The sequence below is a fragment of the Mauremys mutica genome, chromosome 3 (assembly GCF_020497125.1).
Source record: "Mauremys mutica isolate MM-2020 ecotype Southern chromosome 3, ASM2049712v1, whole genome shotgun sequence".
NCBI classification, from domain to species: Eukaryota; Metazoa; Chordata; order Testudines; family Geoemydidae; genus Mauremys; species Mauremys mutica.
In genome coordinates, this window is record NC_059074.1 from 142,346,187 (window position 1) to 142,370,954 (window position 24,768).

Below are 24,768 nucleotides of genomic sequence, written 5' to 3' on the forward strand. Positions count from 1 at the left end.
TACTGTTTAGCTCTCTTTGTAGCTAAAATGTTTAATGCAAATCAGGATCTCTACCTAAAAGTCTTATAACAGCCTGGTTGGTTTTTGTTTTGGTTCACTTTCTAGGCTGGATCAGTACATGTACGAATTCGAAGAGATGCTAATGAACAAATGGTACTTGCTCATGTGACTAATCGACTGTATACTCTAGTCTCTACTTTGACTGTCCAGATTTTCAAAGATGATTGGATCAGACCTACCTTAACATCTGGGCCTATTGCAAACAATATGTTGAATCTTTCAGATCATCATATTATTCCAATGCCATCTTTAAAGGCTACTGATAATTTGAACCCTGTTACATCCACTCCAGCTAAACCTAGTAGCCCACCTCCAGAATTTTCTTTTAACACACCGGGCAAAAATATGAACCCAGTCATCCTTTTAAACGCTCAGACAAGACCCTATGGTTTGGGCCTTAATCATGGATCTGTACCTTACAGCAGTGTATTCAATCAAGGACTTGGAATTCCGGGGATGGGAGCAACTCAAGGATTCAGGACTGGTTTTACAAATGTCCCAAGCAGATATGGAACTAGCACTCGAGGTCAACCCCAGCCATAATAAACTCTATTATGCGTTATTTATTGTACATAAGGATATTGATTTTTTTTAAATTGCCCAGTTTTTGTAAACCATTAGACCATTCTGAATTACTGGGATCAATTGTATTGTTTATATTCATTAAACAGTTAAATTGCATTTCCACTTTTTTATGTTAGTATATATGATGCAACAAATTCTTGACAGACTTGTGAACTTGCAAATAGTTTTTACAGCTACTGAATTTATTCACATGCAGATTTTCTATTCACTTTTCTTTTTCCTCCAATCATGTGCTTAAGTATAACATGAACATAGTTTTATATGAGAGCAAAATTGTGAAGGCGAAGCATCCTCCATTCTTTTCAACTGCAAATTGTTTCTGAATTGTTTTACTGAATGATTGTGCAACAGCAGTGATTCATCTGTTCTGCCCCAGTTCTCTTTTTTTTTCTTAAAAATTATGACCACTGTTTGATCAATCTTTGGCAACGTCACAGTTAGATTTTCCTTGGTTGAAAAAATCTTTTTTCTCAATACATTTACTGTCCAGTATAAGGACAAACTAAGACTTTTAAATTTCTTATTGACATTAAGGAATCATTTATTATATAATTGTATTTCTTGTTGATTTTATTGAGGTACAAAGTGTTCATCAACTGTTTTCTTGTAACTGTTTCATACTCATATTTGTATTTTTTTATTTAATTGCAAAATTACATGACAATATACTGGGAAATAAAATATTAGAAACTCCATATTCTAGAAGCACCTCTTTCTTACCTGTGGCCACTCCCGTAACAGTATGAACCAGATAAATAGCTTTGGCATGCACAGTGTATGGCTCACTCTTGATAAGCCACTAATGCATCCTTCAGATTGTTGAAAGTGCCCTTTCATTCCATTGTGACTTTTTTATTTCTCCTGTAGAGCTTCAGAAAACAGTTCACCATTTATAAAGCTAGTTCACAGGCATAGTATGTATCAATGGTGCAGAAAAAGAGAATGCAGTATATGGCAGTGATGCTCTGTGTTTGTGGTACTGAGGGCCATATTGGCAACATGACTGTGCCTAATTTTCATGTACACTTACCTATTTTTTAATAAACAGGGCTATCAATTAATCTCAGTTAACTCATGCGATTAATTCAAACTAATTGCGGTTTAAAAACTTAATCATGATTAATTAAAACTGCAATTGCATGGTTAAACAATAGAATACCAATTGAAATTTATTAAATAATTGTGGATTTTTTTCTACATTTTCAAATATTTTGATTTCTATTACAACACAGAATACTAAGTGTACAGTGCTCACTTTATATTTTTATTACAAATATTTGCACTGTAAAAATGATAAAATAGTATTTTTAATTCACCTCATACAAGTACCATAGTGCAATCTCTTTATCATGAAAGTGCAATTTACAAATGTAGATTTTTTTATTTTTTTTTACAGAACTGCACTCATGAACAAAACAATGTAAAACTTTAGAGCCTACTAGCCCATTCAGCCCCACTTTTTGTTCAGCCAATCGCTAAAACAAACAAGTTTGGTTATCTTTACAGGAGATAATGCTGCCTGCTTCTTATGTACAATTTTACCAGAAAGTGAGAACAGACTTTCGCATAGCACTTTTGTAGCCTGCATTGTATGGTTTTTTATGTGCCAGATATGCTAAACATTTGTATATCCCTTCATGCTTTGGCCACCATTCCAGAGGGCATGCTTCCATGCTGATGACTCTTGTTTAAATTTGTGACTGAATTCCTTGGAGGAGAATTGTATATCTCCTGCTCTTTTTTACCCACATTCTGCCATGTGTTTCATGTTATAGCAGTCTTGGATGATGACTCAGCACATGCTGTTCATTTTAAGAACACTTTCGCTGCAGATTTGACAAAACGCGAAGAAGGTACCAATGTGAGATTTCTAAAGATAGCTACCGCACTTGACCCAATGTTTAAGAATCTGAAGTGCCTCCCAAAATCTGAGCGAGAGGAGAAGTGGAGCATGCTTTCAGAAGTCTTAAAAGAGCAACACTACGATGCAGAAACTACAGAACCTGAGTCACCAAAAAAGAAAATCAACTTTCTGCTGGTGGCATCTGATTCAGATAATGAAAATGAAAATGCATTGGTCTACACTGCTTTGGATTATTATTGAGCAGAACCCATCATGACCATGGACGCATGTCCTCTGGAATGGTGGTTAACGCATCAAGGGAATATGAATCTTAAGCGCATCTGGCACATAAATATCTTGCAACACTGGCTGCAACTGTGCCATGCGAAAGCCTGTTCTCATTTTCAGGTGACACTGTAAACAAGAAGCGGGCAGCATTATCTCCTACAAATATAAAGAAACTTGTTTGGCTGAACAAGAAATAGGACTGAATGAACTTGTAGGCTCTAAAGTTTTACGTTTTATTTTTGAATGTAGTTATTTTTTGTACATAATTCTACATCTGTAAGTTTAACTATCATGATAAAAAGATTGCACTACAGTACTTGCATTAGGTGAATTGAAATATACTATTTCTTTTGTTTTTTACAGTGCAAATATTTGTAATAAAAAAATACAAAGTGAGCACTGTACACTTCGTATTCTGTGTTGTAATTGAAATCAATATATTTGAAAATGTAGAAAACATCCAAAAATGTAAATAAATGTTTTTTTATTATTTAACAGTGCGATTAATCATGATTGATTTTTTTTTAATTGCACAGTTAATTTTTTCAATCGCTTGACAGCCCTAATAAATATACATATAGCCATGTTTCTCTAGGGTCCAAAAGTGCATCCCAAAAGGGCTCCTCCATTTTTCACCTTCCCATTCCCCCTTTGCCATGATGCTCCTGTGGAAGGGCCTTCTGGCAATATTGCTTTTTATTTCTCCCCTTGCCCCCACTATTCGCCACACCATTCAGCTCCCCAGACAGAAGTGGTCTCTACATTGTCTTCTGCATCTCTCAGCTCTACACAAACAGGTTGCCCGTTCCCATTGTCGTCCTTGCCACCCAGCTCGCCACACACAGTCTTCTCCCTCCCACTATCCTCGGCACAAAGGCTCTCCCTTTGCTAGCTTGCATGCTCACCAAATTAGTCCACTCATCTTAGATATTTATAGAGCACCAGTCACCATAGTCAGTATCTAGGTGACCCACAAGTTGAAATCTAATCAGATGTTATTTGAAGATAATGTGTTTGACGAGGAGGATTAAGGGCTATTTCCTCCAGAGCTGGTTAAATTAAGAAACAAACACTTCCCCAGAGCTTAAATCTTCACTTGAGGGTTTGAGCAGGGCCAGCTCCAGACCCTAGCGCGCCAAGCGCGCGCTTGGGGCGGCGTCCCGCGGGAGGGCGGCAGGCGGCTCCGGCGGACCTCCTGCAGGCATGGCTGCGGAGGGTCCGCTGGTCCCAGGGCTCCGTTGGACCTCCCGCAGACGTGCCTGCGGAGGGTCCGCTGGTCCCGGGGCTCCGGTGGAGCATCCGCAGGCGTGCCTGCGGGAGGTCCACCGGAGCCGCAGGACCAGCAGACCCTCTGCAGGTACGTCTGCAGGAGGTCCACGGGAGCCGCGGGACTGGCGACCGCTAGAGCACCCCCCGTGGCATGTCGCCCTGCTTGGGGCGGCGCAAATCCTAGAGCCGCCCCTGGGTTTGAGACTTTGTCCCCATGCACTAGTTGTGGAGTTTTGCCGTTCCACACACAAAGAAACCATTTTCACTTTATCTCCCCACTACTCGCATCAGTCCACTCAGTCACATGGATGAGGGTTTCCCCCCGCCCGGAAAAAAAACAAACTGTGTTCTGTAGAACAGTACCTTGGTGAGGACTGCCTGGGGCCAATCTGCTGAGACCCACAGCTATAGAGTACATTTTCACATGAGTTACAGATGGGGATCTAACTCTTAGGGCAGGTCTACACTACAAACTTGCATCAGCACAGCTGCGCAACTGTAGCGCTTCTTGTGAAGACTCTCTAAGGCAACGGGAGAGAGCTCTTCTGTCGGCTTAATAACTCCACCTCCGCAAGAGGTGGTAGCTGTGTTGGTGGGAGAAGCTCTTCTGCCGACACAGTGCTGTCTACATGGTGGGGAGGTTAAGGTTGGTATAACTATGTCACTTGGGTGTGGCTTTTTCACACTCCTGAGCAATGTAGTTCTACCAAGTAAGTGTGTAGTGTAGACCTGACTTACTCTTCCTAGCAGATGGATGAATGACAAACTGTCAGCTCAGTAAAGTGTTAGAAAGTATAATGGTATCTGAAAACCAAGCATAACCTAGTGCTAGTGAACTTTGAAGTACTGTATATTTTCAACTAGAAGAACCCTTGGTTCAATAATCACCTTTGTTTAATAACCCCATCTTCATTATGCAGCTTTTCATAGAAGTTACATGCATTTAGGGTAAAATTCACCCTAGAACAGAGGATATTAAACAGGCCCTTTGTACTTCTTAAGTCTTAAATTGTATCACCCTCAATATAGCAGTTTTAGCAACATAAAAACTGTTCTTTACAGTATAATACTTTTTAGCTGCATTTAAGAATTGTCTCTACTTGTTACATTGGTTTTTTTTTCATTTTTTTGAAATATATCTATTGTATTCATTGCATCTGTTTGCTTGCTTTTAGTAGAAGCCACACTTTAAATTGAAGACACAGTTGATTTAAAGCCCCAAAGGAGAATTGAATCCACAGCTTCTCATCAGAGATTCAGTATTTTTACTGAACTGTTAAATATAGTAATATTGCACAAAGTATTTTGAATTGCTACTTTACTATACACTTTATATACTATACTGCACAGATGTGCAGGTAACAGAGGCTCTAATAGAAATACAGCTCTTCAGTTGACTTACTATTGTAATCATGTTCATAATACGTGTAGAGTAAAATTAGAAAAAATAATTTGACTCCCATCTTTAAAATCTCTTGATGTGAGGAAAAAAATTAAAGGCAATTGTGATTTTTAAAAATAGAGAAAAACGTGGTAACTTGTGAAAAGAATTGTTATTACCTTTTTGTATATTGATTGATGTTTGAATTTCATAATAGATGGTCTTTTAGTTTTCAAGCAGCAAAGAGTCCTGTGGCACCTTATAGACTAACAGACGTTTTGGAGCATGAGCTTTCGTGGGTGAATACCCACTTCGTTTTCAGTCATGTAGATTATTAACAGAATTTACAGTATATATTTTGTAAATAACTTTATATATGACACTTCTGATACAAGATTGTTGTCATTCTTTTGCTTTTGCTAATTGTATTTTAAATTTCACTGTTAGCTGGTCACAATCAATGTGTTTAGTATCTAATCACACAAAAAAGCAAGTATCTATGTATGTTAAATGGGAAATGCTGATTTTAATTGTATTCACTCTCATGGCCATGAGGCTTCTGCCCTAGCAGGATGACATCCAGGGTTTGTGTGGACTGTGTTTTGTTGTGCAGAGGAGGCTGGGAGGATTCCACATAGCAGAGGATTCTGGGTTAACCAGTAAATCAGCTCCAAATGCAATCTCACAGGGCAGTGAGTGCTGCAATGGAAGTAAGCAAATTGTATGGCCTGACTGGATCTGAGAGATTGTAAATTCTTGGGGACAGTCTTTTTTTTGTTTGTGGATAGAGTTCATACCAGAATGGGGTTCTGGTCCATCACTGGGGCTCCTATGGATTACTCATTGCAATACAAGTAAAGTAATACATTGTCATTAGAGAGATCCTTTGTGTAACGACACTTAGTGCTTTTCCCTCTTTGTTATAACCAGCACCCCACACATTTTCAAAGGCTCTGGTAGCAGCCACTGTATCCATACAGGAACCAAAGATTCAAGAACTGTCATATTTAGATGACTGACTGGTAGCAGCTCTATCCAAGCAGGAGGTCCAAGCAGCAGTTTTACAAGTTGTGCATCAGTAGATGGCCTGGAGTTCATCATCTTTGCTGTGTCCCACCTGGGTACAGTATTCACCATGCAGATAGGAAAGGGGCGGTGCTGTCCAGATGCCAGATCTTTTATACAAAGACGAAACTCAGTTTCCAATGTGCTCTGAATTGGCTCCACCACCAACCTCCTGCCATTTATCTTCTGAGGCAATGGTAAGTGATAACCCAACCCTGACTTTCTTCTACCAAGTGTTGTTTTTTTCTCTGGGTGTCTGTCTGATTGGACCAATGAGACCCCACCCCAAACTGTGCTTTTAATTTGTCAGTCAGCTTAGCATTTCCTCTGGTTAAATCTGCCTTTAGCTGCTGTCTAGGCTCTTGGTGTTCTGGGTCACTCGTACCTTCCAGCACCTGCTCTCTTCCAGCTGCACTGTGGGCCATCTCCTTTGCTGATGCCTTCCTCTATTCTGGATCTGAGACTTGTGCCATTCCAGGTAAGCCTCTTTTGATGAGCCCTAGGGCCTGGAAACTCTTTAGGGAGGGTCCCTAGCCCTCTTATGAGCCCAGGGGACAAGTGTCACCTGAACCACTGGACCTTCTTGTCATGGCCAAGAATAGTCTCACTCCCCAGAGCTGAGCTATTGCAACCCATTGAAGTCAATGAGATCTATGTCTGCTAAGTGCCTTTCAGTTCAGGCCTTAAATAGGGAGCTGGTAGCAAAGGGAAAAAGGGACACTGCCCGGGGCTAGCCTGAGGCCTCCCTTCCCCCAGGCTGGCCCAAGCCTTGCATGCCTGTCCCCTGCACGGCACTAATGTCACCCACCCACCCCAATGCGGTGCTGGCCTGAGCTGCTCCCACCCACCTTCATGGGGCTGGCCCGAGCCGCTAATCCCCCTTGGCCTGCTCCACTCACCCCTCAGCCCAGGCGGGGCCAGCCCAAGCTGCTTGCCCAACCCCTCTCCCCGCTCATGTGGAGCTGGACTGGCCCAAGTCATCCCCCCACCGCATGTTCCTCTGTGCCCTGCTAAGGGTGGCACCCCACATTCTTGGTAAAATTGGGCATTTGTCTCATTTGCTCTTGACAGTTGATGATCAGTTGGCAAGAGCGAACGGGACAAATGCCTAGTTTTGCCAAAAAGTCAGGACAGCCGGGTCAGGACTTAAAAAAGGGACTGTCCCAGTCAAAACAGGACATATGGTCACCCTTAGCAAAGTGAATAAAAATTTACCTTCCAGAGGAAACCTCAGACACTTCATAAAGCTGGTGGTGTCAGCTAGTGACACGGGAATAAAAGTGTAGCACTTTTCTCAGGAGCAGTGGGGACCCTTAAACGCTCCATACTGATTTTGTAGGTCACACTTCAGATGGGAGTACATTTTTATGGGTGAGTTAGTGTAAAATAATGAATAGACTTGTAGGAATTTATAATTTCAGGCAGTTTCTTAGTAACAGCATCCAACTCCACATATATGTCATACATGTTAAAAATGCCAATACATTTTATTTTCAGAGGCCTTACAGAGCATGAAACCACAGCAAACAAACCACTTTTTAAAAATTAATAACTTAGAAGCCTTTAAATTCATGGCAGTTTCTGTACCTTTCCCTTTTGTTAATACTTTTTCTCTGCCTAGTGACATTGTATAGGTGTCTTTTATATTGCTTGGACATTAGCGTAACCTCATTAATGTTCAAACCTCAAATGATTATAACTTAAAATTATTCTCATAATCTGTAAAACACACACATACTAGCAATGACTCAAAATAATTTTTATTTAATGTGACAACTTTTATTGTACATTTACTTTAAAATTAGATAAACATGTATTTAAGTTTATTGTGCTCTGTTTTAGAGAATGCATCCAGATTATTGCATCTTAATAGGAGGATGTAACATTTTAAAAATCTCATTTAAAAAGAAAAAATTCTTGCCTTTGTTACAAACAGTGACTTAGATTATTAAAATTGAAAATAGTTTAAAATCCATCTTGTGCTTTTTACCTTTTGCATTTCTCTCAATTTGGACAATGAAAATAGAAGATCAAAATTTCATTTTCAGGTTCTCATAATAGCACAATGCTGCAACTTTGTGTTGCAAACACTGTAAGGGAATGTTCAGTGCCTTTAAAGTTTCTATTGGAATTTGAAGTTACAGAAATATTGATCTTAGGTTTAGAAAAGCTTATTTGTATAAAATCTAAAATACAGGCCAGTGCCATGACAATTGTTATCACTCTTGGGATGTTTTTGTTTGCTCCTCATTGTGTGGTGTTTAGACTCTCATTCTTTGGAACCTTACACCTACTCTAATGCTTATTTCATTAGCGCCACTACTCTACAGCTTGCATTGTATTTAAAAATATTTTTTAAATCCTGTAGTTTAAAAAATGCACACAAATAAAATGTGATCAGTTCTGATTTTGCTTTGTGCTGCAATACCACCACTCCTTGGTGGGTTCTGCAAGGGCTTATTTATTTTGGGACAAACTGTGGTTGACTCCTGCATGGATGCACAGTGTGTGCAGGAACTCTGCTCTCCCTCCCCCCCTTCCCTGCCAATATCCACTCTTCTCTTACATGCATGTGCAAGGGCAGGGCATAGGTGTAGTTCCTGCCCCCACCTTGAGCACAAACCTACCACCTCACAAAGGATAGGACAGGGAGAAGACAATAGTTATGGTCCTTTCTCTGCTTCACGGGAATTAAGCACATGCTCTTTTAAGGTGTGCTTCACTCGGCATGCCAGGAATTCTGGAAGCTCCTTCTGGGGTGGGGTAGCTCCACACCATTCTCAAAACAGGCATAATCTGAACACTTATGGTTGGTAATGAGCTCCGAATTTCCATCTTTGGACTTTAAAAGTTATTTACTCTATAAAAACTGCAGCTAAACCTTAAACTAGGAAGTATTTGCATTCAGGATCTAGATTCTGTTTAGTTTTAATGTCTGGACTAAAAACAGTGATAGTGACATGGAAAAATTCAGGTTTCCCTTCTCTCTCCTCAGGTCAGATGTGGAGGACAGGTTCTGTCCAGGCTGACAATTCCTGCTTAAAGGCATTTTTATCTGACTTAACTGGACTATGCAGCCAAAGACAGCTGACCTCTGACTAATAAGAGTTGTCATCACATCATGCTTTACTTTAGTGCTCTCCATTACAGTTATCTCCTGGTGAGAAATGATTACGAACTTGATGCTTGGGGCTGGTAGCAGTATTTAAAACAGAGCAGTGCTTCAGAGCCACTGTGCTATCACAGATTGAGATATTCCAGCACAAACACTTGTAGGATTTTGTTGAGGTTGTCAACGGTGGGTTTGTGGAGGTTTTGTTCATTGTCCTCCATAGTGTGCCACACCTTAGGGAAAGGGGATGGGATCAAGTGAAGAATTTGAACCCCTGAAAGAGAGGAAGGAATTTGGAGATATTCACCTAAAGGCCTGTGTGCTAAATTAGCATGCATTACAGTACAAGTGGAACATCTAAGTCATTTGGAATCCAGGGCTACAGTCAGACTATTACTCAATAGAGTGACTCCATAACAAGCTGGTATCTCCACAGCTTCCTTCCATTGTTCCTCTTACCCAGCTTGTGACTACAGAAGCTCACCACTGTATTCACTGTATAATTCCTAAAATTAATGAGGAGTCTGGTGGCACCTTAAAGACTATGCCCAAATAAATCTGTTAAGCTTTCGTGAGTAACCCCCTCCCCTTCTTCAGATGCAGGCATAAATACACTGACACATGAAGAGAAGGGAATCTTCTGTTAGTCTGTAAGGTGTTACCAGACTCCTCATTGTTTTTGTGGATACAGACTAACACGGCTACCTCTCTGATTCCTAAAATTAGTCTTTTAAAAAAGACTAATTTTCCAGCACACTCTTTAAAAATACTTGTGACAGTAGTTGTGGTTGGACTGTCACAGCAGCTCTCAGCCTTGCAGTCATGCTCCTACTGTGCTTACCTGAGAGCAATGGAGGACACGTAGCCACTGTAGCTTTCCCTCAGGGCAATTCTGAATGGGCCTATTATAGCGTAATGTTAGTCTTGCTCTGTTCTACGTAGCAATTGTGGGTACAAGTGTTGGCAAACCACGCTGTCCCTGCATTGAACCTTGGTATTGTTCCCCTCATAGTACGGTACAGGAGGTACACTCTGTTATGCTAGTCTTAGTTATACGGAAGACACAAGACAATGGCCCATTGAGGAAAGCCAGCCTTAACCAATTAGTAGGAAATAAACAAGTATATCAATCATGTAGTAATGAGTAACCTGTTTGATGTCAATCATGTAGTAATGAGTAACCTGTCTGTAAGAAAGGGAATAAAAGAAAAGGTCCGGGACTTTCCTAGGACGCCTCTCTGCAGCACCGTCTCTGTTTCCCGTTACTACATCTGGTGACCCCGACGTGATCCAGACACAAGACCCCCGACTCATCGGCTGGCTTAGCCTTGGTGCACCACAGCGCAACGCGCTCCCTCATGAGTATGGGGGGGGACTTATCCATTGAGCAAAAAGATCATGCAAAAGAGTTATTGAAACTTATCAAACAGGACGGGTGTACTGCAGTATCGTTACGACACTTAGAGGAATTGCTCCGAGCAATTGAGTACAAGTGCCCATGGTACTCGAACCGAGGCTCCCTAGACCACTCCGATTGGATAAAGATCGGGGAGGCATTATTTCGGGAACCTCGAGCCGAGATCCAACATATTCTGTTATGGCAGCACTGTTCAGCTGCGGTGGGGAGATTACGAAAAGAGGCGTCCCCCTCCGCACCTCCCTTGCTCTCGGTGGAGGCACCTCCAGCATATCCCCGAGTGCTCCCACCGGCCCCTTCCTTAGCACCAAAAACTTCTACACCAGTGGTGGACACCCTGGGGCAGAAGTCTCTTCATCAGGGCGCTGTTTGCGACGCCCTTGCGGCGACGCGAGCAAGCGGACAAGACCCCATATTGGAACAATGGGAGGGAGAAGTCCCTTTGGTGTTTCCTCTGTCTTATGACCCTCCCAATGAGGCAGGTGAGGTGGTAGCTCGGCACTCCACCCTCCCGTACTCAATTCTTCGGGAGCTTAACAAAGCGGTACGTGAGTCAGACCTGCGTTCCACTTATGTGCAGGGTATGATAGAAGGGATCGCCAATAGTTATACTATGATCCCGGAGGACTGGAAACATCTATTTCGTATGATCCTTTCCCCTGCACAATATGTGGTATGGGATAATGAGTTTAAATTGGCAGCCCTAGCACTCGGTAACGCGCAGAATACTGCTGAGCAAATATATGGGACAGGAGCTTTTTCCACCATAGAACAAATATCTATATTGCCCATGGAATCTTTTCACCGCACGGCAATGTGCATTCAGAGAGCCTTTCGGCGGGTTCCGGCCTCCGGTAAGCCCCTTCGATCATTCACAAATGTTAAACAACAAGCTACGGAACCTTATCATCATTTCGTTGATCGCCTCAAAGAGGCTGTTCAACGCCAAATTGACAATCCGGACGCTCAGGTGGAACTCCTTTTACGCTTAGCATATGAGCAGTCCAATGCTGATTGTCGGAAAATTCTCCAAACTATCATTCACCGCCCTAATTACACACTCGCTGATATGTTGCAGGCATGTGCCGAAGTAGGCACTCAGACCCACGCTATGGCACTGTTGGCGGGAGCAATCCGTCAAGGTAACAAACCTACGGGTAACTGCTTTAACTGTCAGCGACCCGGACACTTTAAAAAGGAGTGCCGAGCCCCAGGAGGTGGTGCTTATAAGGGCGGAGCTAACACAACCGGGGGCCGTCCTATTAAAAAGTGCCCAAAATGTAACAAAGGATATCATTGGGCCAATCAATGTCGCTCCTCGACTTCAGCTAATTCGGGAAACTTTCAACTGGGCCCTTCAGCCCCGGTTTAAAGGAGGGAGCCCTGCCTGCCAAGGCCGCTCAACCGGCCACAAAAGGCAGTGCTGGTTTGGATCTTATCAATGCAGTAGATATGCAATCCCCTCTTCCTGGTGACGTACTCCTCATGCCTACGCAGCTTTCTGGTCCGCTTCCCCCGGATACATTTGGGTTGATTTTGCCTCGCTCATCTGCTAGTAGTCAGTCTATTATGATTGTGCCCGGAGTTATCGATTCTGATTACACCGGCATTATCTATGTTCAAATTTGGAGTCACCTTCCCCTCAAATTAAAGGCGGGGGATTCTTGGGCTCAACTGCTAATCTTACCTTACACAGCGCCGGCCGGACCCGGCCAGGCGAGTCGTGCCGGCGGATTTGGTTCTACTCGCGTTAATCTGGAGCAAGGTCCCCTTTTTCATCCACAGATTGCTGCGGTCTTACAACACATTCGAACCCACAAGCCGACCCGTAAGTATACCATCAACGGTAAGGAGCTCTATGGGTTGCTAGACACTGGAGCAGATGTTTCAGTAATTGCACAAAAGCATTGGGACCCTTCCTGGCCTTCTGAAATCTCCCCCTCAGTTTGGGGAGTGGGAGGCCCGCAATCTTCTCGACAGAGCACCAATTGGCTCTCAGTATGGGATAGTGAGGAAGGGCGAGAGGTTGCAAAAATTCGTCCGTGCATTTTGCCAATTGATCTTAATCTCTGGGGACGAGACCTATTATCTCAACTGGGAGCCTCCCTAGTTGTGCCATGACACGTCAATGCTTTTCACACACTGCCCTCCCCCTGGAATGGAAAACCCACGTCCCAGTGTGGGTTGAACAATGGCCACTCCCTCAGGAAAAATTAATAGCCCTTAAAGAATTAGTTCAGGAACAGTTAACCGAGGGACATATTGAAAGATGCCATTGCGCAGGTGAATCAATCTCTCGCAAAGGTTTGGGTGGATCGTGCCGTGGATAACGAGCCTCCACGTCTCGCTTGTCTTCAAGGGGTGACCCAGCCTTGTGCCGCCCTCTTTCAAGCACCCGAGGCTGGGACGGTACGAATCCTTGAATGGCTTTATCTCGCCCACACCCCAGCAAATACCCTTACTCCCCTTCCCTCCATGCTTGCTTCCCTAATTACAAAAGGGCGCCAACGTGCATTAGTGCTTTTTGCTATTGATCCAGCAGAAATAGTTCTTCCAATTCCCCTACATTTATGGCAAACCCTTTGTGAAACAACTCCTGAGGTTCAATGTGCGTGTGCAGGTTATACAGGAACCTTTACCTTTCATACCTTAAAGGACCCCCGTTTTGGCATGACACAGCGATTACCCCTTAGTTTTCGCTATTTACTCTCACCAACCCCGCCGCCAGATGTGCTTACAGTATTTACGGACGGAAGTCCACACCGTGGGGTTCTCTCTTGGCGTGACCCACTTACCACCCACTGGTGTTCCTTGTTTACCCTACCCCAAAGCTCCGCCCAGCATGCTGAGCTGGCTGCAGTAATTTTGGCCTTTAATTGTTTTTCAATGCAGCCGTTTAATATTATTACTGATAGTTTATATGTAGCCAATGTTGTTTCAAATATTAGTGGCAGTTATGTATCACCGGCACTAGATAAAAATTTGCTAGCTTTGTTTTTAGCATTGCAACATCTCATTCATTCCCGTACCGATCAGTTTTTTATTGCTCATATCCGAAGCCACCAACCCTTCCCTGGCATGTTGACGGAAGGCAATGCCCAGGCGGATACCCAACTCCGGGAATTCCCTTGTACTCCTATAGAAAGTCATGCCCTACATCATCAAAATGCCAAGGCATTGGCTAAACAATTTCAGATCCCTCTTTCTGATGCTCGAGGTATTGTTCAACAATGTCCTCAATGCACCCTTAACCCACAGGGTCCTCCCATAGGGGTAAATCCCCGTGGTCTCGGAGCCAATCAACTTTGGCAGATGGATGTTACCCTTTTTCCCCCCTTCTCCCCTTGGAAATACCTGCACGTTGTCATCGACACATTTTCAGGCTACACTTGGGTAACAGCCCAAAAAGGGGAGGCTACCAAACATGTTTGCAATCACTTGATTCGCAGTTTTGCGGTAATGGGCAGCCCCGCTGAGTTGAAAACCGACAATGGCCCTGCTTACTGTTCCTCCGCCATGGCCGCATTTTGTGCCCGGTGGGGCATTCTCCACAAATTCGGCATTCCTTATAATTCCCGGGGTCAGGCCATTGTTGAAAGGGCTAACCGCACCCTAAAGGAGGCCCTTACTAAACAAAAACAAAAAGGAGGAGTGCCCCTATCCTTGCCAGATAAGGAAGAATGGCTGGCTCGTGTCTTGTTTACACTGAATCATTTAAATTTAACCTTGTTTAATAATCAGTTTTTATCTAGAGCCCAGCGCCATTATCGACAGACCGAGCCCCTTCCAGCGCCGAAGGTGATATATCGCAAGCTGCCAGGACCAGAGTGGAGCCTGCCCGTGCCGCTCATTACCTGGGGCCGGGGCTACGCAGCGGTGTCAACTGAAACCGGCCCTGTGTGGGTTCCCGCTCGCTTTGTGAAGCCGTGGAAAGATGGCCTGGCATCAGGGGCTAAAGAATCCCATTCCGGATTTCAGTCTGACCCTGACGGATAGGGTGGACAAGATCGACAAGGCCCGAAAGCGTGGCACACCCAACGCTGCCATAACTTGGGGACAGGTCAAAGCTTTATCGCGGCAGGCTGAACGTGTATTAGAACAAACTAAGGCGGATAAGACTACAGAAAATTATTTTCTTGCGCTAGTAGCCAGCTTAAATGCTAATTCTCTTTGTTGGATTATGTACATTTGTGTGACCGTTCTGTGTTTGCCGCAAGGTGTTGCAACCCCTCTCCCTTCCACCAATGTGTGGGAGACATTTATTCACACTTTAAATCAGACATCCTTTTGTCTCTCCCAGCAAGTTACGGTGGGAGACATTTTAGGTACCTATCTGATTCCTGTATGCCATAATCCTAATGATGTTGAAAATGCTACTTGGTTTTATTCCAATCTGGAGCCCAATTCCACCATTCATGGTTTGGGCTATGCTGGCTATCATAATTGGGGACCTCAAACACCTCGCAGACCAAGGAATGCGCTCGCCCTTCGCACCCCCTATGCTGCCACACATAACATAACCTGTGCCCGCATGACCAATTGTACTATGAGTAATTGTAAGCAGTTTCCTGCTCCAGCCTTGAATTGTTCTGCTGTGACAAATATCTCTTATATATACAAGCATGTACAGCTGCCAAATGGGTGGTTTTGGACATGCTCAGGATATACTTTCAATTATATGCCCGCCAATCTTAGTGATGGCACTTGTTGTTGCCTAAGCCGATTTGCGCTTATATTACCAACCAAAAGGCAGCTGTTAAATATTTCGCGAGTTAGTCGCAGCCTTCCTTTGGATGCTTCCTGTGATAGCCATGTACATTTACTTTCAAAAACCGAGACTGTCGCTTTGGCTGTTTCTCTTGTCGGGGTCCCCAGGTTGGCCTCGGGAAACAGTATGCGAATTAATGGTTTGGCTTGCGCGGCCACTAAGGCTTTGAATGCGACATCTACCGCTATAGCCCTCCTTAATGATGAGCAGGAAGACATCTGCCATGGGGTGTTGCAAAATCGAGCGGCTATAGATTATTTACTTATGCTGCATCATTATGGGTGTGAAAAGGTTAATAATATGTGTTGCTTTAATATTTCTGATCACCATCATTCAGTTGAAAATCAACTCAAGATTATTAAAAATTTAACAGATCGAATCAGATACAATCCAGACCCCCTCGCGGGATGGTGGGATTGGCTTTCCTCATGGCTTCCTAACATTGGGTGGTTGCATCAGCTTGTCACCTTTGGAGGACTCACTGTACTCTTGCTCGTGCTATTTTGCTGCGGCATTCAGTGTGTCCCCTCCTTTGTTTCTCTCTTTATCAAGGGCTGTCCGTGGACCTACCCAGGGCCCCCTCGAAAGTATTAGTCATATTTAACAAAACAAAAAGGGGGAGATGTGGGTACAAGTGTTGGCAAACCACGCTGTCCCTGCATTGAACCTTGGTATTGTTCCCCTCATAGTACGGTACAGGAGGTACACTCTGTTATGCTAGTCTTAGTTACACGGAAGACACAAGACAATGGCCCATTGAGGAAAGCCAGCCTTAACCAATTAGTAGGAAATAAACAAGTATATCAATCATGTAGTAATGAGTAACCTGTTTGATGTCAATCATGTAGTAATGAGTAACCTGTCTGTAAGAAAGGGAATAAAAGAAAAGGTCCGGGACTTTCCTAGGACGCCTCTCTGCAGCACCGTCTCTGTTTCCCGTTACTACAAGCAATTATCCAGCTCCCCGATTGGGATTGGTTAGGATGCCTTACCTATCCCTTTACTGCCTTGTAAAATGGCGCACCCTTTGTTACACTAAGCTACCAGCACTCCCAGCATGATGGCTCTGTAATGCTGGTTATGTGAAAGCCTCAGGCACCAAGCCATTGGAGGGGTAGGGGTGGTTGTGGTATGGAACTGTTTGTGGGAGGGACAATTAAATTTATTCTCCACCTACCACTCTTCCCCCCCCCATTCTGTTCCCTACCACCCCCTTGTTCACACAGCTCCCCAAAAGCAAACAAGTAAGATGCACCTCTCTCTGCCTCCTACCCATGATGTTAGAGGAGCTTGTCACCTGTATTGTCTGGTGACTGTAGTGGTTCTTCTCCACCTTTTCACTGGGGCTTCTTTTTGGTAACCTCGCCATAGCTCACACATGGAAGGTGTTTAACAGGCTATGCCTCAGTGGCACCTGCCCTGCTTTCTTCAGCTATGAGCTGTACCATACTGTGCTCATCACCCTACTCAGTTGTGCATGATCTGACCTTCAGAGGAGCTTGGGTTGGACTGAACCCCAGTTTTGCATTTGTCAAAGCCCTGCAGCTGGCTAGAGTGAACACATAAGATTGGCAACGGAAGCAGGCTGGGGATCAGTACAAACCTCATAATTAAAGTAAAAGCAGCAAAGAGTCCTGTGGCACCTTATAGACTAACAGACGTTTTGGAGCATGAGGTTTCGTGGGTGAATACCCACTTCGTTGGATGCATGTAGTGGAAATTTCCAGGGGCAGGTGTATATATATGCAAGCAAGAAGCAGGCTAGAGATAACGAGGTTAGTTCAATCAGGGAGGATGAGGCCCTCTTTTAGCAGTTGAGGTGTGAAAACCTTGGGAGGAGAAACTGGTTTTGTAGTTGGCAAGCCATTCACAGTCTTTGTTTAATCTTGAGCTGATAGTGTCAAATTTGCAGATGAACTGAAGCTCATCAGCCTAGGATTAAACATAGACCGTGAATGGCTTGGCAACTACAAAACCAGTTTCTCCTGAACCGGAGCCGGTGGACCTCCCGCAGGCGTGCCTGCGGGCGGTCCAGCTGAGCCGCGCGACCAGCGAACCGTCCGCAGTCAAGCCAGCGGGCGGTCCCCCCGAGCCCCGGGAGCAGCGGACCTCCCGCAGGCATGACTGCGGAGGGAGCGCTCGTCCCGCGGCTCGGGTAGACCTCCCGCAGGCACGCCTGCGGGAGGTCCACTGGGTCGGTTCGCGGCCCGGTTTGTAAGAGGCTGCGGACCGGTACCGGGCCGCGGACCGGGGGTTGGGGACCCCTGCACTAGAGAACCCGGTGAAAACGTTCCTGGGATTGTCTAAGGCTCTCGATATCAGCTCAATCAAATCTCTAAGCCAAATTCCCCTTTTATGCTTGTGAAATGCCAAGGTGAAGAAGAATAGATTATTTCACTAGTCTCACTTATTATCACAGGCCCTGGTTCTCATGGGTGACTTTAATCACCCCGATATCTGCTGGGAGAGCAATACAGCAGTGCACAGACAATCTAGGAAGTTTCTGGAAAGTGTAGGGGACAATTTCCTGGTGCAAGTGCTGGAGGAACCAACTAGGGGAAAAGCTCTTCTTGACCTGCTGCTCACAAACAGGGAAGAAATAGTAGAGGAAGCAATAGTGGATGGGAACCTGGGAGGCAGTGACCATGAGATGGTCGAGTTCAGGATCCTGACACAAGGAAAAAGTGAAAGCAGTAGAACAGAGACCCTGGACTTCAGAAAAGCAGACTTCGACTCCCTCATGGAACTGATGGGCAAGGTCCCCTGGGAGAATAACATGACGGGGAAAGGAGTCGAGGAAAGCTGGCTGTATTTCAAAGAAACCTTATTGAGGTTGCAGGAACAAACCATCCCGATGTGTAGGAAGAAAAGTAAATATGGCAGGCGACCAGCTTGGCTTAACAGTGAAATCCTTGCTCGTCTTAAACACAAAAGAACAGCTTACAAGAAGTGGAAGATTGGACAAATAACCAGGGAGGAGTATAAAAGTATTGTTCAGGCATGCAGGTGTGAAATCAGGAAGGCCAAATCACACTTGGAGTTGCAGCTAGCCGGAGATGTTAGGAGTAACAAGAAGGGTTTCTTTAGGTATGTTAGCAACAGGAAGAAAGTCAAGGAAAGTGTGGGCCCCTTGCTGAATGAGGGAGGGAACCTAGTGACAGAGGATGTGGAGAAAGCTAGTGTACTCAATGCTTTTTTTGCCTGTCTTCACAGACAAGGTCAGCTCCCAGACAGCTGCACTCTGCAGCATGGTATGGGGAGGAGGTGACCAGCTCTCTGTGGAGAAAGAAGTAGTTCGGGGTTATTTAGGAAAGCTGGACGAGCACAAGTCCATGGGGCTGGATGCACTGCATCCGAGGGTGCTAAAGGAGTTGGCCGATGAGATTGCAGAGCCATTGGCCATTATCTTTGAAAAATCATGGCGATCGGGGGAGGTCCCGGATGACTGGAAAAAAGCTAATGTAGTGCCCATCTTTAAAAAAGGGAAGAAGGAAGATCCAGGGAACTACAGGCCAGTCAGTCTCACCTCAGTCCCTGGAAAAATCATGGAACAGGTCCTCAAGGAATCAATCCTGAACCACTTAAAGGAAGGGAAAGTGATCAGGAACAGTCAGCATGGATTCACCAAGGGCAAGTCATGCCTGACTAACCTAATTGCCTTCTATGACGAGATAACCGGCTCTGTGGATGAGGGGAAAGCAGTGGATGTACTATTTCTGGACTTTAGCAAAGCTTTTGATACAGTCTCCCACAGTATTCTTGCCAGCAAGTTAAAGGAGTATGGGCTGGATGAATGGACGGTAAGGTGGATAGAAAACTGGCTAGACGGTCGGGCTCAACGGGTAGTGATCAATGGTTCCATGTCTAGTTGGCAGCCGGTATCAAGTGGAGTGCCCCAAGGGTCGGTGCTGGGGCCGGTTTTATTCAATATCTTCATTAACGATCTGGAGGATGGTGTGGACTGCACCCTTAGCAAGTTTGCAGATGACACTAAACTGGGAGGAGTGGTTGATACGCTGGAGGGCAGGGCTAGGATACAGAGGGACCTAGACAAATTAGAGGATTGGGCCAAAAGAAATATGATGAGGTTCAACAAGGACAAGTGCAGAGTCCTGCACTTAGGACGGAAGAATCCCATGCACTGCTACAGACTAGGGACCGAATGGCTGGGCAGCAGTTCTGCAGAAAAGGACCTAGGGGTTACGGTGGACGAAAAGCTGAATATGAGTCAACAGTGTGCCCTTGTTGCCAAGAAGGCTAATGGCATTTTGGGTTGTATAAGTAGGGGCATTTCCAGCAGATCGAGGGATGTGATCATTCCCCTCTACTCAGCACTGGTGAGGCCTCATTTGGAGTACTGTGTCCAGTTTTGGGCCCCACACTACAAGAAGGATGTGGATAAATTGGAGAGAGTCCAGCGGAGGGCAACAAAAATGATTAGGGGGCTGGAGCACATGACTTATGAGGAGAGGCTGAGGGAACTGGGATTGTTTAGTCTGCAGAAGAGAAGAATGAGGGGGGATTTGATAGCTGCTTTCAACTACCTGAAAGGGGGTTCCAAAGAGGATGGATCTAGACTGTTCTCAGTGGTAGAAGATGACAGAACAAGGAGTAATGGTCTCAAGTTGCAGAGGGGGAGGTTTAGGCTGGATATTAGGAAAAACTTTTTCACTAGTAAGGTGGTGAAGAACTGGAATGGGTTACCTAGGGAGGTAGTGGAATCTCCTTCCTTAGAGGTTTTTAAGGCCAGGCTTGACAAAGCCCTGGCTGGGATGATTTAGTTGGGTTTGGTCCTGCTTTGAGCAGGGGGTTGGACTAGATGACCTCCTGAGGTCCCTTCCAACCCTGAGATTCTATGATTCTATGAATTGTGCTGTAACAAACTGGCTAGTGTGTGTACTGAGATTCCTTTGAGCTCAGATTGGGGGAGCTGTGCTTTTGGAAAAGGAAGATTTGTGTTCTACTGCTATGAAATGTCTTTGAGATCAGTGGCACCTAGCCCCTCTGAAAATGTATTTAGGAGCCTCAGATTTAAGGAACTAGGTTAGAAAATGCTGGCCTATACCCAATGCTCACTTGCTTAAAATAAGCATCTGCCCCTGAAATTACAGTAAACTCATATGCTAGTTAGGAAATATTTAAAATAGATTCCAGTACCTCTTCTTAAAAATGGAATATGGTCATCCTCAATCGAATTTGGAGCGGCATTACCCCGGAAATACTGCCTTTCAGAAGGGTGATTCTTCAGCAAACCCAAGCCATGTAGCTTTCGTTCTAAAATTCACAATTTAAACAAAGTTTAAATTATACTTGACAGTAAAATATCCTTCAAATAGTATAATCAACTGAACAACTTTTCTCGTGTAGTATAGGATATTTTTCACATCAAAGAGGGAAAAAACAATTGGAAACAATTTGTGTTCACCTGGCATCAGTCAGTGGAGGAAGATGGCTGTTGTTTCCCCACCTCTAAAATGAGGATAACTGAAGCACAGGGGGAGGGCGGGGATGTGACCTGCCCAAGGTCCCACAGTGACAGTCATGTTTCCTGGCTCCCATGTTTCTAGGCTACCCATTGGGCCATTTCATTAGAGGTCACAAGTATACTAGAGTTTTCATAGCAGTTTTTTCAAGTTCCTGCTAAATGTTAGATTTTTATTTTTATTTCTTTAGAAAAAATTAATTCCCAGTTAATTAAACTACAGAATTATGTGAACCAGGTAATAAATTGTGAAATCTTTGAAACCCCCCATAAGTGTTAGTAAAACAAACAGAGTTTAGCAAGGACAATTTTACCAAAAACAAGCACCTTAAAAATTGTAATAACTTGCTTTGGTTGGAAGTGGCTACCACAATTTTAGAGTCTGAACCTACAATTCCTTTGCATGAAGAATTGTTGAAGAGGGCTTTCAGGATTGAGCCCTTACTTTGATGGATAACCGTCCTTACCGATTGCCTGAAGTCTGTTAAACCATCGAGCAGTGTTTGAAAAATAATTGGGAAAGGTTGGGTTTGAAGCACCAATTAAATCCAGTAACACAAACAGATCCTATAGGAGTAAAACAAAAATGAAAACTTTTAGCTTCATTAAAAAGTCTTTTAAGGAAATAATATGCCATATAAATATGAGTACAAGTGAGAGAGTAGGACTTTGCTATTTCTCACTTCACTAATTCAATAATTCTGAGCAAAGAACCTGTAATCAACTCACTATGTGTGAAGAGAGCTAATGAGAGGCAGAAGTGAGATTTAATATACAATAGCACCTTTAACCAGGGAAAAAAGGAGCTGCATGATTTGCAAAATGCAATGGGCCAGATTCAGACCTGGTGTGAGCAGTTGCAACTCACACTTTTTCCTGCAGAAAAAATAAGAGCAAGTTGCCTCCAGTTGTCCCTGCTTTTCCCACTGAAGTGGCACAGGAAGGAGAAATAGAAAGCAAGTAAGGCCCCCCCCTCCCCCCCAAAAAAACAAAACAAAAACAAACCCATATGCTCCCTCCCATTATCTGATGGAGTTCTCGCTTGGTGGAATTTAGCTGATTTCACAGTAGTTCTTTGTATTAGTTGTATAGTATTTAACTAGGAATTCATTTGGAAATTAAAGGAGTTTTCACATACAATGCTCTGTAGTTGGTTTGTATTTGTTGCACCAGGTGGATGGGGAGTAGATTCCATTTTCTGAGCTAAGTGTCGAGATCCATAGAGGGAATCGGTAGGAGACCACCGCACAAAGGCTTCTTCACCATCAAAGAAAATCAATTGAAGTGAAAGATCTGGCCTGGGGGCTAAGCTGGTCTGTTGAGGAATGTCAAAAGCAATGTCACATTCAATTTCAGTGGAAATACATATTGATACAGGGTCTGATCCTGCAGCTTTCTCATGAGTAGTCCGTTTTTAACGACTCACATGAAAGGACTACCATTCTTATTCAAGCCTTCCCACATCTTCAGCCTTCCATACCTATACCTACGATAAAGACTGTCGTGCCTTAAAAGCAGCCTGTGTTGATACAATTCCTTTATGAGGACTCTGTCGGTGGTTAGAAGTTTCACATCTCTGACTTGTATGAGGATGAATTCAATAACTTGAGAGCGGTCTACAGTACCAGGTGGTTGAAACATTTAATGTCATCTGAGATTAGCATTTGTGGTAATCCTTGATATGAGTTCTGCCTCAGCAAGCAGACTCATAAATGAGCTGTGGTTTTTGTCATGTTTGTGTGTACTGAGTCTCATGAAAACAGTGAGGAACAAGGCACTAGTCATTAAAATAGTGACATTTCTTTTTCTGCAGAGTGATGTGCAGCCTTAATCTGACCCTAAAACCAAAGTTCAGGATGTGGGTGTCATTTTGAGGCTCACCCAGATCAGTAAAGGGTTCTGTCACCGCCTGTCTTGTAACGTTGGGTGCCTTAAAACTATGTCACTACACTGGCATGGTGACTTCATTATTTAGGGTGGGGAAATTTCAGACAGGATGTCTTAATATTGCCCCACTAATCCTAATGGCTCAGTGTTTGTCTTTACACAATCCAGGAAATGCTAGGTGCTGGGTGGGAACGCAACCCCTTCCTGCCTGATTGCTTCACCACTCTGCTGTGAGGTGGAGCTAAATGTTGCAGCACAGATCATGAGCACAGCTCTACACATACACAAATACACTTACTCATAGCCATGTCTGTATACATAAAGACCATCAAGTTCAAAATATTACAGGCTTTCATAAAATACCTTACTTGGCATATTTTTATACCCAATAACACTGTACACAACCTATTGATTCAGTTGCTTACTCTTTGGGATTTTGACCCCCTGTTCTCCCTTTAGGGTATCTGGACCCTGTTTGCCACATTATGGAAAGGGAACACTGTGACACAGACATACCCAAGCAGGTATATTGACCCACGTCTAACCAAATTCTCAGTATTTCACTGAAGGGGGCTGTGTGTGGGCTCTGCTGAAACTTAAGAACTAGCTGATTGTCATGGTTATTTTGTGATGTCTGCACAGGAAATAATTTTAGTTACGTAGGATATTGAGTTTCAAGACTGTTGAAGTGAAACTTGCCATTTGAAGCAAGGCGGGTCTCTGGGCTAACTCAGTCAACACTGAGAACCATGGACGTCCGTGGAGCCAGCCTAGTATTTACTGTCTAGACCAGGTGCAGACTTGAGGATTTATGAAGAGACAAAAGAACCCCCCCCAAAAGTCTCTGAATAGGGAACCCCCAGGGGTAAGAAACAGTCTGTCATTGTATAAGAAGTGAAGAAAAATCACAAGTTGTTATCCCCGCTGGCAGAGTCTCTCCTCTGTAATGGATATCTCATGAAAGGTGGATCCTAGTTTTCTGGACTGGACAAATGCTGTAAGAGCGAATTCATTGGGTGAGAAATACCTTATTAGCCAGGAAAGTAAATTATTAATAAGTATAGGCTATAGCTTGTATTTTATGTTTTTCTTTTACCTGTTACCTTATGTTTCCAAACCCTTATACTTGCTTTTATTTGAGTCTTAAGCCCTGTTAAATAAACTTCACTTTGGTTTTACTATAGATATAAGCAACTTGTGCGAAGGAGAGTGATAAACTGGGGTGCACTGCTTCCACTGGTGTGCCTTGCGGGCATCTAGAGATAAGAGACTGGGCACTCGAGTGTAACAAAATGAGGTATGTAAATTGTTAGCTTGCAAAGGGGAAGAGAGGGGCTTGCAGACCCCAGACTGGAGTGGTGTTGCCAGCAGCCGGTGGCTGCAAAGCGTCACCCTGGTGGGCACAGACAGGGCTTCCTCCTGCTGTAAGCAGGTGGTACTGATTCACCCCGGACACCTCAGGTACCCTGAAAAGTGTCACAAAGACCCTTCCTCTTCAGCCACCAAAAAAAAAATAAAAATTAAGGCACTGCCATCTGCAGAGAAGATGACATTTGTATTTAGGGCTGCAAAGGAGCTATCCATGTGGAATGTCTTCTCCTCTTCCACCAC

The 24,768-nt window shown here is 44.0% G+C and overlaps 3 protein-coding genes across 12 annotated transcripts in view; 2 read left to right on the forward strand and 1 right to left on the reverse strand.

Annotated features, from left to right (window-relative positions):
- Positions 1-1,363, forward strand: part of SLC30A6 (solute carrier family 30 member 6) — a 34,009-nt gene extending 32,646 nt beyond the window's left edge. For 3 of the 6 annotated variants that reach the window (XM_045010590.1, XM_045010592.1, XM_045010591.1), the window contains exon 14: positions 106-1,363. In XM_045010590.1, coding sequence (XP_044866525.1) covers positions 106-603 — 498 coding nt within the window. In that variant the 3' untranslated portion in view covers positions 604-1,363. The remainder of the gene's footprint in view (positions 1-105) is intronic. The other 3 variants (XM_045010594.1, XM_045010593.1, XM_045010595.1) reach the window with 1 other exon arrangement.
- Positions 1,364-7,946: 6,583 nt separating this feature from the next.
- QPCT (glutaminyl-peptide cyclotransferase) overlaps positions 7,947-24,768 on the reverse strand; it is a 41,247-nt gene continuing 24,425 nt past the window's right edge. For both annotated transcript variants that reach the window (XM_045009322.1, XM_045009321.1), the window contains exons 4-7: positions 22,409-22,585; positions 21,738-21,837; positions 20,946-21,062; positions 7,947-9,877 (exon numbers count right to left, since the gene is read on the reverse strand). In XM_045009322.1, coding sequence (XP_044865257.1) covers positions 9,732-9,877; positions 20,946-21,062; positions 21,738-21,837; positions 22,409-22,585 — 540 coding nt within the window. In that variant the 3' untranslated portion in view covers positions 7,947-9,731. The remainder of the gene's footprint in view (positions 9,878-20,945; positions 21,063-21,737; positions 21,838-22,408; positions 22,586-24,768) is intronic.
- On the forward strand, positions 11,820-16,010 carry LOC123366158 (endogenous retrovirus group K member 21 Gag polyprotein-like). Of its 4 annotated transcripts, none has more exons than XM_045009326.1 (3): positions 11,820-12,162; positions 12,717-12,848; positions 14,762-16,010. In XM_045009326.1, the coding sequence occupies exons 1-3, from the start codon at positions 11,835-11,837 to the stop codon at positions 14,770-14,772; spliced, it is 471 nt and encodes a 156-aa protein (XP_044865261.1). In that variant the 5' UTR covers positions 11,820-11,834; the 3' UTR covers positions 14,773-16,010. The 4 variants fall into 4 exon arrangements, with proteins under 4 accessions (XP_044865261.1, XP_044865260.1, XP_044865262.1 ...); XM_045009325.1 differs by having other exon boundaries at positions 14,773-16,010; XM_045009327.1 differs by having other exon boundaries at positions 12,806-12,848.